Source organism: Aplysia californica, unplaced genomic scaffold, assembly GCF_000002075.1.
Source record: "Aplysia californica isolate F4 #8 unplaced genomic scaffold, AplCal3.0 scaffold00328, whole genome shotgun sequence".
Lineage (NCBI taxonomy): Eukaryota > Metazoa > Mollusca > Gastropoda > Aplysiida > Aplysiidae > Aplysia > Aplysia californica.
The window spans coordinates 797,247-815,915 of NW_004797598.1; the positions used below are offsets into that span (position 1 = coordinate 797,247).

At 40.8% G+C, this 18,669-nt stretch overlaps 1 protein-coding gene across 3 annotated transcripts in view; it reads right to left on the bottom strand.

Annotated features, from left to right (window-relative positions):
• Nucleotides 1–18,669, bottom strand: part of LOC101851656 (protein kinase C and casein kinase substrate in neurons protein 1) — a 23,703-nt gene that overhangs the window by 4,239 nt on the left and 795 nt on the right. The window contains exons 2-8 of one of the 3 annotated variants that reach the window (XM_035970853.1): nucleotides 16,513–16,712; nucleotides 15,170–15,307; nucleotides 12,947–13,072; nucleotides 11,677–11,777; nucleotides 10,019–10,139; nucleotides 8,721–8,977; nucleotides 2,146–2,310 (exon numbers count right to left, since the gene is read on the bottom strand). In XM_035970853.1, the coding sequence (XP_035826746.1) occupies nucleotides 2,146–2,310; nucleotides 8,721–8,977; nucleotides 10,019–10,139; nucleotides 11,677–11,777; nucleotides 12,947–13,072; nucleotides 15,170–15,307; nucleotides 16,513–16,712 (1,108 nt within the window). The remainder of the gene's footprint in view (nucleotides 1–2,145; nucleotides 2,311–8,720; nucleotides 8,978–10,018; nucleotides 10,140–11,676; nucleotides 11,778–12,946; nucleotides 13,073–15,169; nucleotides 15,308–16,512; nucleotides 16,713–18,669) is intronic. The other 2 variants (XM_035970854.1, XM_005102509.3) reach the window with 2 other exon arrangements.

Sequence of the window (18,669 nt, forward strand, 5' to 3'; positions counted from 1 at the left end):
CAACCCACCCACCCCTCACAGAAGAAAATTGGGAAAAAAAATTGGCTGCTTAATGCAAGACTTGTCCATACACCACTTTCTCTACATTAAAACTACAAAGTTCTATCTCACATCTCTGGCCGTTTCGAGTTACTAAAACCATGAAGTCAGAAACCAAATTTCCGTCGGAAGTCGTCAGATTATTTGGAGTCGTTATCCCGATATTCAAAGAAATGCTTCCGAAAAAGCAGGACGGGACAAGCTACGAAACTCAACGTTTTTTACATCCCATTTCTCAAAGCTAAGAAATGACCTGATAGAACTTTGTAATTCTCTGGCGGTGCTTTGGAAAGTGGCGTATGATAACGGATTCTTCCACCGAGCAGTCGAAATGACCACAGTTGTACATGTCATTCAACAATATCTGGAAGATGCACAGGTGTGTAGCATGATACATGAGAGGAGGGGGTGGGAAAAAAAAGAAGTGCTCATTTCCAAGCTGCAGAATACTGTCATTCCAAAGTCATCAACAGAAGCCATGTAGGTAGGTAGGTCGGAGCAAGGACTGGCATGCCGTAGAGAAAGAGAGAGAGAGAAAGAGAGAGAGAGAGAGAGATATTTCAGCTGGCCATGCTGCACAAGACTATATTATCCATCAGCAAGCCGGCAAGTGAACAACCAATCAAAAACACTTCATTAATTACAAGACAGTTTTTTAGTAGAGGTTTTACGGCGCTCGCAACTCCATAAGAATTACGAGAAAGACTAAGTCAGCTTCATAGAAGATGGCTTAACACCATTCCAGGGTGATTACAATTTTAAAAAAAAAAAGGATATTATTACAAATATCGGAGAAAAACTAATGTAAACATGGGTTCAGGTCACACACAGCTATTTTGATATTATGATATCTATTTACATAATAACCTCACGTGTATCGTAATATTACGTTCCTTCCAGGCGGCAAGCATAGCCCTAGATAGACACCACTAAATAAACAAAAACGGTACTTTCAACAGAACAGGGCAAAATAAACATTCGAATATTTGGAAAACAAGAACAAAACCGGGGCACTAAAAAATAGAAAGCTTAGTAAATGACAGCATTCCAAACTGCACCGAACTAGCATAATTAATTATATCATCTGAGAAAAAAAACAACCCCAAAACCCAACCCAAAAACAAACTCCAAATCAAAACTTGGGGAACGTGCATGCACACTGTTACAGTACCATTATTTGTTTGTTTTAGTAGAGGTTTTATGGCGCTCGCAACTGCATAAGGTCATCATATGAGCGCCAGAAGATTAGAGGTGTTACAAGAGAGTAACAAACATAAAAGAAGAAGGAGGGGAGATAAAGAATATAGATGTTTGATAGGAAAGAAGGAGCAAACCACACCAGAGCACCCGACAACAACCCACACACTATAGGTATGACTAGTAGAAGTTCAAAAATGAATATGAAAAGTTTTTTCTATGAGGTGGCAAGAGTTCAAAGCCCAGGCATCTTTTAGTGTGGGGGGAATGAAGGAGCAAACCACACCAGAGCACCCGACAACCACCCAGTAAGATTTTTACAGCACTTGCAACACATCAGGTGACACAGGTCTCTTTTTTCTGCAAATTTCACACGCTGTCAAGGGTTAGACAGTGGTAACCACAGCACACAACCATTGCACAGTTTGTGTTTGTGTTTCCAGGTGATAAAAAAATGATGCATTTGATGTGAATGTACATTTTGTCAGCTTTTCTTTTCATATTGAATTTTAATGAGAGTAAAATATATAATTTAAACTTGTTATGTATACCTGCAGGTGTTTTTACGGTCCTGTATTTCCTCTGGGATAATAAAGCACTATCTTATCTTATCTTATCTTAATTTTGGTGATTTTTCTTCTTCTCGGTTGGCAATCAGTTTGACTGAGGTGTTATGTTACATCACCCTCACGTCATTTCTCACATGCACACATTAAAAAGAAAGCACAAAAGCAAAGTAAATATGCGAGAAAAAAAAAATCAAACAAATTTTGAGTGGGTACAGCACAGCATCTCAGAAAAAATCAGGCACAAAATGCAATGTCAACAAAAAATCAAACACACAAAAAAAAAAAAAATCTCAGGCGGATGCTTTGCTCATTAATATTCACGATGCTTGGGTTGCATTACATTACGTCTTTCTTCGGTGACCTCCTCTCTGGCACCGTCTTCCTAAGGCTATCATCCTCCTCCTCTTCTTCTTCGTCACCAAAGGGATTAAGAGTTTTGCAATAGCCGGCTCCAGTTTTATCCACTTCTTCGCCGCCGAGTGACAACCGCTTCTGTGTCTGCGGGCTGTTCGAGACCACAATGGAACAGTGACAGACAGCTTAGGGTGGGGGGTGGGGGTGACGTTGGTTAGGGCGAGGTGAAGTCGCTGCAAAACATACCGGACGGCTCGTGCAAAATATAGATGGGGGAAAGGGGAGTGTCCTTGCCAAATAGTCAGCTACTTTTCGAACAATAGTCAGCTCTTTTGGAACAAATCACCCGACAGGTCAGAGCCATAGTCATATCATCATTTTAGTTTTAGTAGAGGTTTTACAGCGCTTGCAACTGCATAAGGTCATATGAGCGCCAGGGTGCTACAATAGAGAGAAACAAACAGAAAAAAAGAAGAAGAGGAGATAAGGACGATACATGTTTGATAAGAAAGAAGAAACTAACCACGTCAGAGCACCCACCAACTACCCACGTATCATCATTATATCAGTTGTAGGCACAACCCCATAAATTTTACACCTTGAAGTTCGTTGTTTTTGTAAGTTTTAAGGCACTTGCAACACAAAGGGGTCACATAAGTGCCGAAGAATAGAGACGTTGCGAGAGAGTAACAAAACCGCTAACCTTTTAAGCAAACCACATCAGAGCACCCACCAATCACCCGCTTGCCTTACATAGTTGCCACTCAGGAATTTCAAAAAAGGAGGAAATTCATGCGAAGGCGGACGCTCGCTCTCCGAAGGCCGGAGTAAAACCCAGTGAGATCCAGAGGCAATATATACTGGAAAAATCTAGCCTATGGTTTTGGAAGGGAAAACTGTCATATTTGTTAACCATAGGCAACTGAATTAAAATGTATTTGAATTTTTAAAAAAATACTTTAAAAAACCCAACAAAGGCACTTAGTAGACTAACAAGCATATTTGAGTCAATTGAAGAGTATATCTCCCCCCCCCCCCTCCCCCCACAGTTATACATCAACAGCAGAACAAATGAAATTATTTATACATGTATACGTAAATCCCACAGCAGTGATGTCCTGAAAAGTTGAAGTGTTCATAAAAATGCTTGAAAGCTAGATTGGATGGACAAATCTACCCTGAAATAACAACACAGAAAGAACTCTCTCTCTCTGTCTCTCTCTCCCTCCCTCCCCCACCTCTCTCTCTCTCTAGTATAGTATAGTATAGTATAAGGTTTTACGGCGCTCACAACTGCTAAGGTCTCTCTCTCTCTCTCTCCATGAGAGGTTTCTATGACTTCGTTGTTGAAAGCACCAGCAGATTAAATTGTAAAAACGAATGAGCTGTATGTCAAAAGGTATTCTTCCATGCATGGTATAAAAACTCTCTCTTTCCATGAGAGGTTTCTATGACTTCGTTTTGAAAGCACCAACAGAGAAAATTAGAAATGATAAAAATGTATGTGCAGTATGACAAAATATATTCTTCTTCATGCATGGTAAAAACTCTCCACCAGTGACAGGTGGATATTTAATATAAAACCTGGAATATGGAACATTTTTGAGGGAAGGGCACGGGAGAGAGAGAATTTTGGGGGGGAGGGGGAGGGTTGTGAGAGAATTTGAGGGGAGGGGGAGGGTTGTGAGAGAGAATTTGAGGGGAAGGGGGGGGGGGGTGTGTGCGCATCCAGTTGATCACAGTCTGACACGATTGTATGCATGTGTGAAAGAGTGCAGGAGTGTTAGTTTAGTCATGTCTCTGTGTGTGTGAGTGGGTGTGTGTGTGTGTGGTCATCCATGTGAATGCACTTGACTGTGCAACTCAGTGTGTCACTGTGTGTGTGTGTGCTTGTGTGTGTGTATGTGTGCGCACGTGCGTGCGAGAGCAAGAGTGTATGAGTAAGTGTGTGTGTGTGTGTGTGCATGTGTACGCATGTGTTTTGTATTAACGGTGGGAAGCTTAGAAATGGGTACAGTATAGCATTGTGAAGTAAACAAAGACAGACAGATGTGTTTGTGTGTATACGAAAAAGGAAAAAAAAAAATATTCGGAGGAGGCATACGGAGGGAAGGATGAGACCAAAGCACGAGCTGTAAAATGGCGCCGCTGCCTGACGGTCACACACTCACATGATGGAGCGAAGAGTCCATAAACACACAAACTCTTTCGGCTCAGGATTTCCGAAGTCCGTCATGTAAAATCTTGGTGCGAACATAATAAACAGACCACAGATTTCAGTATTTCTCCGCAGTATTTTTTGGCTTTTTTGTTTTGTTTTTAAAAATTTTGTGTTAAAAATTTGAGAAAATAGAAGTACATCAATACAATAAAGGTCATAATGTAGGTCAACGAGGAAAAGAGGCAGAAGGCCAGAAACTACCAGGGGCAAAAAAAAAAAAGAAGTAGAATCAGAATCTACCAATGGCGCCCTGCAACCACCTGTTCAGTCTCTATCAACACTTTCCAAGAACGGTTCCTTCATTAGGTCTCTGTAGTAGTCATTCAGTGGTTATTTGCTTTTGTTTAGTACTTGTTTTCGTGGGCTTTTTTTTTCATTCACCAGTTCTCAGAAGTATTTGTCTTCACAGCACAACAAATACACTAACAGAACAATGTGATAAAGAAGAAAGCAGACTGCTTCATGCCATATTGTCTTAACAAAAGGAGACACACATCAGCACATCCAATGGTCATCCAGTGTTGAGAAAAAAAGAACAATACAAGAGAAATAAACATTATATATATATATATATAGAGAGAGAGAGAGATAGATAGATAGATAGATAGATAGATAAATAAATATATATATATACACAGATAGTAAAGAAGTTTAACTGTCAGCAGCGTCCTTAAACAAATAACACTACTTCTTGCTAAGACCACAGACACCTATCGTAAAGACTGAAGTACAAAAGAACACGTCACTTATACATTTATATAATTATTTGAGTGTACACATAATCAAACACAGTACGAGCGCGCGTGTATGCGGGGTGAACCAGCACCACATACAACACAATACAAGTGACAGAGATAAAAGAATTAGATGACACCAAAATACCAACAACACTCTGGTGTATATATATATATACGAGAGTTTGATTGAGTTTGGCGATGACTGCTTAGTGCAAGACTCCACCATATATGAAGCGTGCAGACAAAATGAGTTACTTCTGCAGACAAAATGAGTTACTTCTCCGATTCGAGCCCTATGGAAATAGATATATCAAAGCTTATAGGTGAAGTTCTTAACACTTTGTGGTCACTTGGAGCAATAATGAGAGAAGTCCGTTGCAGTAGCTCTCCTGGCTGGGTAACCAGATGGCGTATTTTGTACAGCTGGCTGTGTGACTGCAAAGTGTTAGTTAACCATTTATATACGTATGAAATAATAAAAGGTAAGTTATACTTAAAGAATATGGCATCAATAAACAAAAAAACAAAAAAATTTGACCCCTGTGTCAATTTTTTGGCCAATAACTCCATTTGTGGATTGTAAGAGGTAACTCATTTTGTTAGCACGCCCTCACACATTATTCTGTCTTTTGGAAAAGTGACGAATGACACAGAGTAGAGTCTTGCACTAAGCAGTCGACGTACATAAAGGCATTGACTACCAGCAATGTCCACCGGGGACAATGCAAGTTACATAATTCACAGATTGATCTGCGATGTAAATTGCATAATAAACAGATTGATCTGTGATGTAAGTTACATAATTCACAAATTGATCTGTAATGTAAGTGACATAATTCACAGATTGATCTGTGATGTAAATGACATAATTCAGACACTAATCTGTGATGTAAATGACATAATTCAGACACTAATCTGTGATGTAAATTACATAATTCAGACACTAATCTGTGTTGTAAATTACATAATTCAGACACTAATCTGTGATGTAAATTACATAATTCAGAGACTAATCTGTGATGTAAATTACATAATTCAGACACTAATCTGTGATGTAAATTACATAATTCACAGGTTGATCTGTGAGGTAAGTTACATAATTCACAGATTGATCTATGATGCAAGTTACATAATTCACAGACTGATCTGTGATGTTCCATCTGAGGCAGAGACAAACTCACAAAAGAAAGGAATATACAGACAGAGACAGGCGTTTAGATGGCAGTCAACAGCAAAGACCACGAGCAGCAGAAATTTCTAGACGAAACTATCATGAAACATGTCAACTCTAAAAGCAAGGGCAAGCACTCTTTCAATAACGATCATAGACGTTAAAGAAAAAATTAAATAACAGCAAGGAATCCATCACAACTACAGAACTCATTCTTACTAGTCAGAAATGGAGAAAAAAAAAGCGGATTGAGAAAAAAACCAAAAAACAATAAAGATAAACCCAACTTAGTAGCAACTAATGGCAATGGGGAAAACACGAGTTTAAAGCCCTTCTCTCAGCTAACTTTTCAAGTCGATTTACGGAAAAAGAAACATCCCTAACCACCAACTTCGTACCATAAAATGTGAGGCAGCGTGGTGGAATCAGGCTCTTGTCAAAATAATCAAAGTGAAGAAACTTGCATGTTTCCGCAGGTTTGTGAATTTTTATCAAATTTTTTATTTTTTGGCTCAACATCTTTCATGCCCATTGAAGAACTCATTTCTGTGTGGATTTTTCTGAAAAACGTTGATTAAAGGCACAAATATTGTAAATTTTCAGTTACCACGGACTCTTGAGCAAAGGAAATAACTAATCTTTGGCGGGCATTTTCTCACTAATTTTACCCCGGAAAACAAGTGACCCTCCACCTCCTTCTTTCGCAAATATTTCGACTTGTATTCAAGATAAATGGATATTTTTTTCCATCCAAATAAAGACAAGTGAACAAGCTTTAAGATGATACCAATAACTCTACATGCTCAAAAATTGACGAGAGCCTGATTCCACCACGCTGCCTCACAAATAACAAATGGGACGTCCAATTCATCCCTTCTCCGCTGTCTTCACTCCCTCAAAACACCCAAACATTTCATATAGGAAAAGTCAATCAGAACATAAAATTGACCGCTTAATGTTAGACGCCTGGTTTAAGTTTAGTTTTTAGTAAGAAGAGTTTTACGGCGCTTGCAACACAATAATAAGGTCATATCAGCACCAGAAGATTTGAGGTGTTACAAGACAGTAACAAACATAAAAAAGAAGGAGGAGAGAATCAGGACGATAGATGTTTGATGGGAAAGAAGGAGCAAACCACAACAGAGCACCCGCCAACCACCCACATAACTAAGAATGGACAGGCCTGAAAAGAAATGAGGCTATCCATTATTTAGGACAAAAATACATATGTTCACCAAGCTCAAAATCTGTTTCCTTCAACTTCAACCCCTACATCTGAAGAAGGTGTATGTAATTCTGAGGTTTCATGGCATACTTTTAGAAGGCGCTGTAGAGGATTGTCTCCGTTAAACCTATCCGTACGTCATGTTTTGCTATCGTATTCATACGACATGGGGAACTCAGTGCCATCACTTTCCAAAGAGGAAATTTACTCGTTAATCCGACCCGTACGCTTTGCAGAGCAGTCTGTCAAAACGATTTTTGGAGAAACACTGAAAGTTTCTAAGAGATCTTCTTCGTACTAGAAGTATTCTAAAATGTGAAGAATACAACACCGGGAGTACAAAATGACCCCAGGGCGTAAGGATAGGGTTAAAAACACATTCACAGCCATGACGTCTGATGAGACTCGGCAAGCCTCAACTAAAAAAAGCAGGACAGCCAGATTACGACTCATAATCATGTTGTTGTTAGCGATCCAGTAGCATCTGAGCGTTAACTCTTCTGCATGATGCCATTCGGTAATAGCTGCATGTCTGTTCTAATTGTTGTTTTGAGGAGTAGAGGCAGTTAGATGTGTGGGGTAGCTTGGGAAGATAACATAATCATCAAGTGCCAGAATTGCAACAGACATCAGCAATCATGGTTTGCATTCATTTTCCGCTAGGATGCTCTAAAAGAAAAAAAACCCTATTATCATTCTGGTCTTTCCCAGTCACCCATCTGTTCAATCTTTCTGGTTGTTATCGATCCAGGTCCAGACTGGACCTACTATGACTCATTATCATCAAGTGCCAGATCTGTGACAGACAACACTGCCGTCATTTTGAAAAGGACAGTATACGCAGTTTTTACGGGAGATACAAAAAAAACAAAAACTTGATATTGTTATCAACAAACACTTGCTTTAACAAAATTGTATTCCTAAAAACATTGATTCGTGATGTTTGCAAAAATTAGTTTTCTTGGTAACAATGTTTTTTTGGCTTGCCTGTAAAATTGTAAAAAAAACTGCATATCCTGTACTTTTAAAAAAAAATGACATCAGAATGGGGACCCTGATTCTTCATTCATTCCTTTACTACTTTGACTAAGCGTGAGGAAAAATACCCGCAGATACCCTCGACCCAGGCAAAGTCACGACCCGTCGACCCCAGCCCCATTCATGACCCCTCGACCCCAGCCACGACGACCCCTGACCCCAAGCTCACCTGTCCACGGCTGAATTAGAGGCGGCCCCGTACGAGTTGTTGGAGGTCTGTGTGTTGTAGTTGGGTTGCTGGTAGGGCTGGTACTGTTGCTGTTGTTGTTGTTGTTGCTGTTGCTGGTTGCTGGTGGGTTCGTTGCTGTAGCTTCCGTAGCTGTCCTCGCGTGAGTGCCGGATGCCCGTGATCATGATGCCGCCGTCCGCCGAGCTCAGGTTGGACTTGCCCCGCTTGGAGATCTGCTGAAGCTCTGGGGAGTACTCCTGATACAAGAGACAAGAGAGAGAGAGAAAGATTTTTAAAAACATTTTTTTTGGTAAGTGTATTACGGCGCTCGCAACTGCATAAAGTCATATGAGTGTGTGGGACTCACCTAGCATTTTCAATTGGTGGGCAATTTTGAATTTTGCCCGGGTGGCGGCTGAAGCCTACTTTATCGATCTTAGACCACCAAGAGATCTTTAATGTGTGCAACGTGCACACGGGACTTCTGAGATTTTTCGTCCTAGTCTGAGAAGGCTAGATGTAGATCTTTCCTACCAGAAGATCAGGGGTGTGTCTGAAAGACAGCAGTACGAAGGAACCAAGGAGTAGCAGTAGAAAGGCTGCAGAAAGGGTCAGGAGCCCAGTGGAGGGGGCAAAGAGGGTGAGGGAGTGGGGGATGAAAGTGGAGAAGAAAGCAGATGACAGAAAACTGCAAAAGAGAAGGAAAGAAGGAGAAAGGAGACAATTTTAAGAGAAGAACATTTTTCGGGAAAGGGCATACTACCCCGGAAGGTAAAGGAAGCTGGTTTCCACTATCAAACTTGAATTTTTTATTTTTTTTTTAAAGTGAGAAGACACGACTACCCTCGAAGGTAAAATGAGAGGCTGGCTAACCATTATATCCGTACATCGTGTTTTACTATCGTATCCATACGACGTGGGGAACTATGTTACGACATGGGGAACTATGTGCCACCACTTTCCAAAGAGGAAATTCACCCGTTAATCCGATCCGCATGCTTTGCATAGTAGTAGTCTGTCAAAATGATTTTTTGAGAAATACTGAAAGTTTCAAAGAGATCGGGGTTTTTTTTAGTAGAGGTTTTACAGCGTTCGCAACTGCAAAAAGTCATATAAGCGCCAGAAGATTAGAGGTGTTACAAGAGAGTAACAAACATAAAAAAGAAGAAGAAGTGATAAGGACAATAGACGTTCGATAGGATCAAAGAGATCTTCGCACTACAAGTATTCTAAAATGTGAAGAATACAACAGCGGGGGGTACAAAATGACCCCAGGGCGTACAGAAAGGGTCACTTACCTCAAATGTGGGCCAGTGCATGGCCATGTCCACTCCGTGGTTGGTGGACCACCACTTGAGGTCTTTGTTGGGGTCCATGTTTCCTATAGTGGCGTGTAGGCTTGTGTAGATCTGGCTATACCTGTGGAGAGGCACAATTTCATACATTGTTCATCAGTCAATCAGTCCACAGGGGAGTACTTCTGAATGCAAGCAAGAGAGAAAGACAGAAAGACAGAGAGACAGAGAGACGGAATTAAATCTCCCTCCATATTTCCTGTGGGATGGACAGGGAGAAGAAAGTTGTTTCCGTTTTAGTAGAGGTTTTACGGCGCTAGCAACTGCATAAGGTCATATGAGTGCCAGAAGATTAGAGGTGTTACAATAGAGTAACAAACATAAAAAAGAAGAAGGGGAGATATGGACGATAGATGTTTGATAGGAAAGAAGAAGCAAACCACACCAGAGCACCCGCCAAACACCCACGCTATACCTGTGGAGAAGCACAGTTTCATACATTGTCCATCAATCAATCAGTCCACAAGGGAGCATTTAGAAAGAAAGAAAGAAGAAATTAAATCTCCCTCCCTATTCCCTTTGGGATGAACAGGGAGATGAAGAAAGAGAGAAAAAAAGATAGAGAAAAGTAAGTCATTCTCCCATCATATTTCCTTTGGGATGTACAGGGAGAAGAATAAAGAGAAAGACAGAAAGAAAGATAGAGGAAAGTATGTCAATCTCCCTTCGTATTTCCTTTGAGTCTTTAGTTTTAGTAGAGGTTTTACAGCGCTCGCAACTGCATAAGGTTATATGAGCGCAAAGGGGTGGATGTCAACAGACAAATCCTTACAGGGAATCGGGCTTACTCTGCTCACCTCTCTAGCTTCAACAGCACAAAGTCTGCTTCGACTATCAAGGCAACCCAGAAATAGCGGGCCACAAGAGTGTGACAAACATACAAAAGGAGTAGAGGAAAAAAAGGTGACAGTAAGGATTAGGAAAGAAAAAACAGCAGCTCCCTGTTGAAGTTCAGGCACAGTTATGAAAGTGACATTGATGAATCAGCCCATTTACAATTAAAATTATACTGTGCATAAGAACATGGTTAACGGGATACTTGATAAAAATTTTCCCTACATAGGAATCAAACTCTTGTCTCCGGCATGCTGCTAGCAGCAAAACACCTAAATGCTACACCACAGATGCCACCAGATGGTCGAAGAAAGAAGCAAATTTCTGTGGTGGGCAGGGTTCTTGCCATGAACTCATCACCACATTCAAGGAGATTTCAAGGGGGTTTGAAGAAAAAATATTAGAAATTCAAGGAAAATTGGTCAAGAAATTCATGCCTTTTTCGATGGTGCGTCAAGAACAATAATACAGGAATGCCCGGCCAGTGAGCGAACTTGCACCCAAAAAAGCCTTATTTCCGATAGGCCTACACTTGCTAGAAAGAAATGGTAGTTTCAATATTCCGACAAAAACTTTGCTCATGTCCGATCTGACGAAATTCAAGGAGTTTTCAAGGAAGTTCCACAAATTCAAGGAGTTTTCAAGGAAGTTCCACAAATTCAAGGAGTTTTCAAGGATATTTGTCCTTGAATGCAAATTCAAGGAGTTTTCAAGGACTCCTTGGATTCAAAGAGGCCGCATGAACCCTGTAATGGGGAAGCACTTACCTCGACTCAACACTCAGATCAAGACAGGAGTGCAGCTGAAATAACGTTTTCTTGAAGAAGTCGATTCTTTTCTGTTCAAAGTCCTGACATCTGCTGTACACCTGGAAGGAATCAAAGAGTTGAGAAACATTAGACTTTGGCCGGATGTAGTAGTAATCTTTATTTCTTATCCTGAATCAGTTGAATAATTTTTACATTTCCAGCAGCAAAAACACTTCTCCTTCCCTTGCGAAATATAACTTTTTTATTAATATCTTGCACGTTCCACTCTTCAGTGTAAGTGTGCACACCCCCCTTTTTAGACTTCATCATCCGTTAGTCCACATCGCCCACCACTCCCTTAAATCCAACTCCTCTCTGCATCCCTTTTCTTCCCTTTCATTTAAAATGGCTTCATAGTTATCAGTAACTTCCTTGCATTGCATCTTGTAGAAGCATCTATTAAGCAGCTGACAATGTATTTAAAAAGTCGACAGTACCTTTTGAAAAAAGTAGAAGGAAGGTGTGAGAGGGCTCATTTCTTCCCTTCCCCGACACCCCCCCAATGCAATGAGTGCCTCTTTGCATGTGCATACTACAACACAACTGGACACTTACAAAAGTTAAATACCCAACTAGGTCATATAAGTGCCGAAGATTAGAGGTGTTTACAAGAGAGTAACAAACTTAAAAAAGAAGGAGGAGAGATAAAAACGACAGTCGTTTGATAGGAAAGAAGGAGCAAACCACATCAGAGCACCCGCGAACCACCCCCTTACCCTTAGTTCAAATCAGGCTCTTAGGCAAGATTTTTATTCGAGAATGGATTCTTGGGCACGAAAATTATCAACAACAAAATTCGATTACAGCGAAAGCAAGCTCTTGGACAGACTCGATACTTACTGGGTGTGGTCTGAGGTGGAGACTGTTGGGCTAAGTAATCTTTTCACTCAAATTCTAAGTCTGAAATCATTTTAGACCGGCCATACCTACCAACTTTCCATAGTGGGAAAACATACCGGTACCTAATGGTGAGCAGTGCAATGATTCCAAAAGAACATTTTCTTTTTCTTAATGGTTCTTTTTGGTTTATCTACTAGTGCGTTCAGTTTCTCAACGATAGGTCCTATAAAGTTTACACAAATGTATAGTTTCCATTAATTAAATCACAGCCCCCATTTGCCTAGCTACTCGTCTATAACAACTGGCGGTGATAAAAGGGGCAGAAACAGAAACAGACAGAGAAAGAAGACTACGACACATCATGGGCCGAGTTTGATTGACCTCTCACCTCAGTCATGTCCTCAATGTACTTTGCGTTGTAACCATTGAGGTCGTTGACCGCGGCATTGTACTTTTCTCGAGTGGCTTCCACCTCCTGCTGGCACTTGCGCAGTTTGTCTTGCAATTTCTTCAACTGCAGAAAAAAATTATATTTTGTTTTAGTAAGTGTTTTACGGCACTTGCAACACAATAAGGTCATATAAGTGTCGAAGATTAGAGGTGCTACAAGATAGTAACAAACACATTAGAATGAGGAGAGGTGAGGACGACAGATGCTTGATAGGAAAGAAGGAGCAAACCACACCAGAGCACCCGCCAACCACCCACAAGGGAGGAAGTGGGAAGTGGCTGTATGTACAGGATACTGTCTTATACAGGTGGTCACCAGATCACGTTCTACTGTATGAAGTTAGTAAAACACATAACAGAAACACGATGGATAGTGAGAAAGACGAAGCATCCACCAGAGCCCTCTTTTGCTACTCAAAACTGCAGAAAAATAACCCAAACATGAAACAAATGGTCTTATAATGGTCACTGCAGATAGAAATTGATGATTCATGAGTATTATTTTATCAATAGCGGGGTCACACCTCCTTCTGGCGGCTACAGAAGAAGCTTTATTAAATATTTCAGAATCCATTCAAAGCTGACTGAAGAAGAAGTAGATATATTTAAATATTTATTATTTCTGAATCCATTCAAGGCTGACTTTTGGACAGTGTGTAAACTATCAATATAACCAATAACTAAGAATAGGCCAGACACCTCCACATCAATACCTAGCTGTGCAAAAAACATCAAAAGGAAGATGTGGAAATTCTTCTTTTATCAATCATAAAAATGATTCCATACGTCAACCCAAGCTGTTCAATATTCTTTTGAGATGGGAGTCGACAGATGTTGCCCAACCAGTAAAAAAAAAAAATAAGCCTCAAAATCAAAAGGCTGGAAAATACACAAAAACCGAGTCAACTGTCTGAACCAAAAAATCACAACTGGTGAAGGTGTGAACATTTTCAAAGGGGGGGGAAAAAGAGCAGTCTTTATTATATTGAATAGCGTGAACGAAAAGCAAATCTGCACCAAGTTCTCATTTTTGTTAGCAAAACCGAAAAGGTCATTGCTCCAGTAAATCCACAAAGGAAACAAGTCTTCTCTTTCACCTAAGGACGAGGGGTGCCAAAAACATTTTTGGGACACATTTTTGGGGCACCTGAATAGACCTAAAGGTCTTGAACATCTAGCTCTCACTGGCAAAATTGAAGGCAAACGAGGCAGGGGTAGGCCCAGAATAACCTACTAAGGGAACCTAAACAAATGAATAACAGGGAAAGACCAGGGAAACGTAGCTTTTTTTGAGAGCATCCGAGCAAAGGAATGAAAGGAGAACCATGATCGCCGATGTCTGTCGCAGATCTGGCACTGGATGATGACGATGAATGACACTGTCGAAGACATCCTCCTGTTTGAGACAACCATTTCTCTCCCTTCGACAACGGATGGCCGTCTTGGGCAATTTCCATTGTAAGTTTCAGTTAAGTTAAACTTTTTACAGCACTCGTAACAGCATACAGTCATATGCACCGATCTAAGGCCTTTTTTTTTCTACACTATTACAACGTTTTTTACTTCAACTGTTTGTGGAATCAAAGAATCCCTCGAAGCCCGATAGCAGGGATGCCACTCAACTTTTTTTAAAATAGCTGAAAATAAACTCCACGCACCACGGTCTCGTTAATATATAAATATCAATTAGCAACCCAAATCTTTTTTTTTTCAACTATAGATTCTATCTCGATCTCAATAACGGAATAGCGGATCAGGATCAAAATACCGGAAATACCGGAAAACAGCGGGAAAAGTGGCATCCCTGCGATAGGTACAAGAGGAAGGATAAAGGATAAAACACGTCAGCACGTCTTGTAAAGGATAAAGAAAGTCAGCACGTCTTGTAAAGGATAAAGAAAGTCAGCACGTCTTGTAAAAGGATAAAGAAAGTCAGCACGTCTTGTAAAAGGATAAAGAAAGTAAGCACATCTTGTAAAGGATAAAGAAAGTAAGCACGTCTTGTAAAGGATAAAGAAAGTAAGCACGTCTTGTAAAGGATAAAGAAAGTAAGCACGTCTTGTAAAAGGATAAAGAAAGTAAGCACGTCTTGTAAAAGGATAAAGAAAGTAAGCACGTCTTGTAAAGGATAAAGAAAGTAAGCACGTCTTGCTGCCTGTACCTGATCCTGAGAGACGGTGGTGTCCCCTCGCGCGTTGTTCTCCTGATTGGCTGTGCTCTTCTCTGTCCTGCAGGCGGAGTGGTATTCTTTCTTGGCCACCATCACCTTAGAGAGACGCTTGCCCCACGGCTTCTGGGCCTGGGAGAGAGCCAGAGGACAAGATGACATAGTTAGACTGGGAGAGAGAGCACACGGTGACATAGTTAGATTGGGAGAGAGAGCACAAGATGACATAGTTAGACTGGGAGAGAGAGCACAAGGTGACATAGTTAGACTGGGAGAGAGAGCACAAGGTGACATAGTTAGACTGGGAGAGAGAGCACAAGGTGACATAGTTAGATTGGGAGAGAGCCAGAGGACAAGATGACATAGATTGGGAGAGAGAGCACAAGATGACATAGATTGGGAGAGAGAGCACAAGGTGACATAGTTAGATTGGGAGAGTGACCTAGAGAGAGACTTCTGTGTGTCAGAGTGTGCATGTGTGTTTGCAAGTGTGCATGTGTGAGTGAGTGTGTGTGTGAGTGTGTGTGTGTGTGTGTGTGTATGGAAGGAGAATGTGTGTGTGTGAGTGTGTGTGTGTGTATGTGTGTATGGAAGGAGAATGTGTGTGTGTGTGTGTGTGTGTGAGTGTGTGTGTGTGTGTGTGTGTGTGTGTGTGTGTGTGTGTGTGTGTGTGTGTGTGTGAGTATGGAGAGAGAATGTGAATGTGCGTTTGTGCGAAAAGAGAATGAGTATGTACGGAGAAAGACTGTGTGTGTGCTTAGAGAAAGAGAAAGGAAGTGCAATAGCTTCCCATACAACCCCCTAAACCCAGCCACCTTTCTGAAGTTGTCCTCAAACTTTTTAGCTTCCTTGAAGTGCAATAGCTTCATAAACAACCCCTTAAAAATCCACCTATCTGAAGTTGTCCTCAAATTTTTTACATTTCCTGGAAGTTTATTACGACCGGCCCTCTAAACCTACCTGTCTGAAGTTGTCCTCAAACGTTTTCGTTTCCTCCAAGTGCAAAAGCTGTACAAACAACCCCCTAAACCCACCCATCTTTCTGAATGTGTCCTAAAACTCATTTGTATCGCTGAAATGCAATAGATTCACACATATCCCCTAAGCCACCAACCTATCTGAAGTTGTCTTCAAACTTCTTAATTTTAAATTTCCTTGAAGTTCAATACAACCGGCGTTCTAAACCCACCTTTCTGGAGTTTTCCTCAAACTTTTAAAATTTCCTTGAAGTTTGATTTGACTGGCCCCTCCACACCCATCTTTCTGAGGCTGCCCTCAAACTTTTAAAATTTCCTAGACGTTCAATACAACCGGCCCCTCTACATCCACCCACCCACCTTTCTGAAGTTGTCCTCAAACTCTTTGGTCTCCTTGAAGTGCATCATGGACTTGTGGTAGTTCTCCTTCTGCCACACCTTGATGCTGCCGTGCACCTCAAACATCATCTTCTCCGCCATGTTGGTGTGCAGGTCCGCCACGTGGTCCGCCTCTGTCAGCAGCCCGCGCCACGCGCCCTGTGTGGTGCCGTACTCGGGGCCTGGGGGAGGGAAAATGAAAATGTAAATTATTGGCAAATCAACTCTTTAAGCCCTGAGTTTTTTCTACTGTGTCTCGTTATAACCCCAAAAGCATGCCTCCAACTTCTAAACAGAGGAAACAAAGGCTTAGTCATTACTAAAAAAACTTGGTTCGGGAATAGTTCCGCAAAACAAGCAAAAACTAGCACTAAATAAAAAACAGTTATCACTAGTACTGGGGAGCGTCCGATGGGGAACAGGGTTCTTACCGCCGGATGCTCCCACCGTCCGATGGGGTTCAACGAGTTAAAGAAAAATGCCAGAAAAGAAAATGAAAATAGAACAGAACAGAACTAATGAGGAAAGTTAGAAAGTAAGGAAAAACAACTCCCCAAAAAAGTGCGTGTGTGTGTGTGGTGGGGGGGATAAATCTTTGGCGAGAATTAAACAGAAGTGTAGGAAAAGAAAGTGAAAACAATAAAGCACTAATGAGGAATATTATTATTAGTTAGAAAATGACAAACAAACAAAAATAAGGAGGGGGTTGGGGTGGGGGCGGCACATGGACAACAAAATTTCTCGGAAAAAAAAAAAGAAAGGAGATAAAATGTACTCTTCTCTTTACGTAAATACTCCGCATACCGCAGGTTCTAATGATAAACTATTTAACTTAACTGCAAAAAAAAAAAAGGAAATGTTAAAGACATGTCGCAAAGAGAAATAATTTCATACAAAATTATAAAGTTGTAGGAATGTAGAGGGCTCTCAGACCGTCACATGTGAGCTAACCCCCGGGGCGGTGCCATTGACTGAAGTGTCTTTTCGTCATTCCCAAAGGGGGGGAGGGACATTCCTCATTCATGCAAAGTAGAATTGTAAATGGGCTGATTTATTTTATCAATGTCAAGCTCATAACTGTGCCTGATCTACAACAGGGAACTGCTGCTTTTTCATTCCTAATCCTTACTATTGTCATTTTTCCTCTATTTCTTTTGCATGTTTGTCACACTCTTGTGACCCGCTATTTCCGGGGTGCCTCAATAGTCGAAGCAGACTTTGTGCTGTTGAATCTAGAGAGGTGAGCAGAGTAAGTCTGATTCCCTATGAGAACTTCTCTGTCGACATCCACCCCTAGGCACTCATATGACCGTACGCAGTTGCGAGGGCCGAAAATCTCTACTAAAACTAAAACTAAAAACATAGGAGCAGAGAGAAAGGCATGGCGTAGTCACAACTGATACTAGAGTAGTCGACGTGAAAAATAAAATAAAAGATGGATGAGCTCATAGAAGGGCATGATAAAAAGTATTAATACACTACCGGACTTATCATTAAATAAATTTAAAAGAAGAAACACAAAAAAAACTTATCACGAGAGAGTCAAGGAGTATGCCATAGCGTGTTCCAAATAGAGTGGGGTTTTGGGGTTGTTTTTTTTTAGATCGGAGCAGTTTTTTACGGCGCTCCCAACCTCATAATATGTTGGCATACCTTTGTCAAAAAATATTTTTAAAAACTTGATACATGAGAGGCAAGGAGTGTGCAATAGTGCATTCGCAATAGAGCAGTTGTTTTTTTTTTGTTCGGTTAATTTTTCAATGGCGATCCCAATGTCAAAATGTGTGTGGGCATACCTTTGTCAAAAAAATAAATAAAACCTGAACTCGAGAGAGGCAAGGAGTGTGAGATAGTGTGTTCTCAACAGAGTGGGGTTTTTTGGTTCCAGTTTGATAAAACTTTTTACAACACTCACAACATAATAGTGTGTGCCTGTGTGTGTGGGTGTGCCTGTGTGTGTGTGTGTGCCTGTGTGTGTGTGTGAGTGTTTGTGTGTGTGTGTGTGGTGGGTGTGGTGTACAATCATACCTTTATCAGGAAACCAAAAAAAAAAAAAAGACTTAACACACGAGAGGCAAAGAGTGTGCAATAGCGTCTTCATCATAGAGTATTTTTTCCCCAGTTAGATAAAACTTTTCA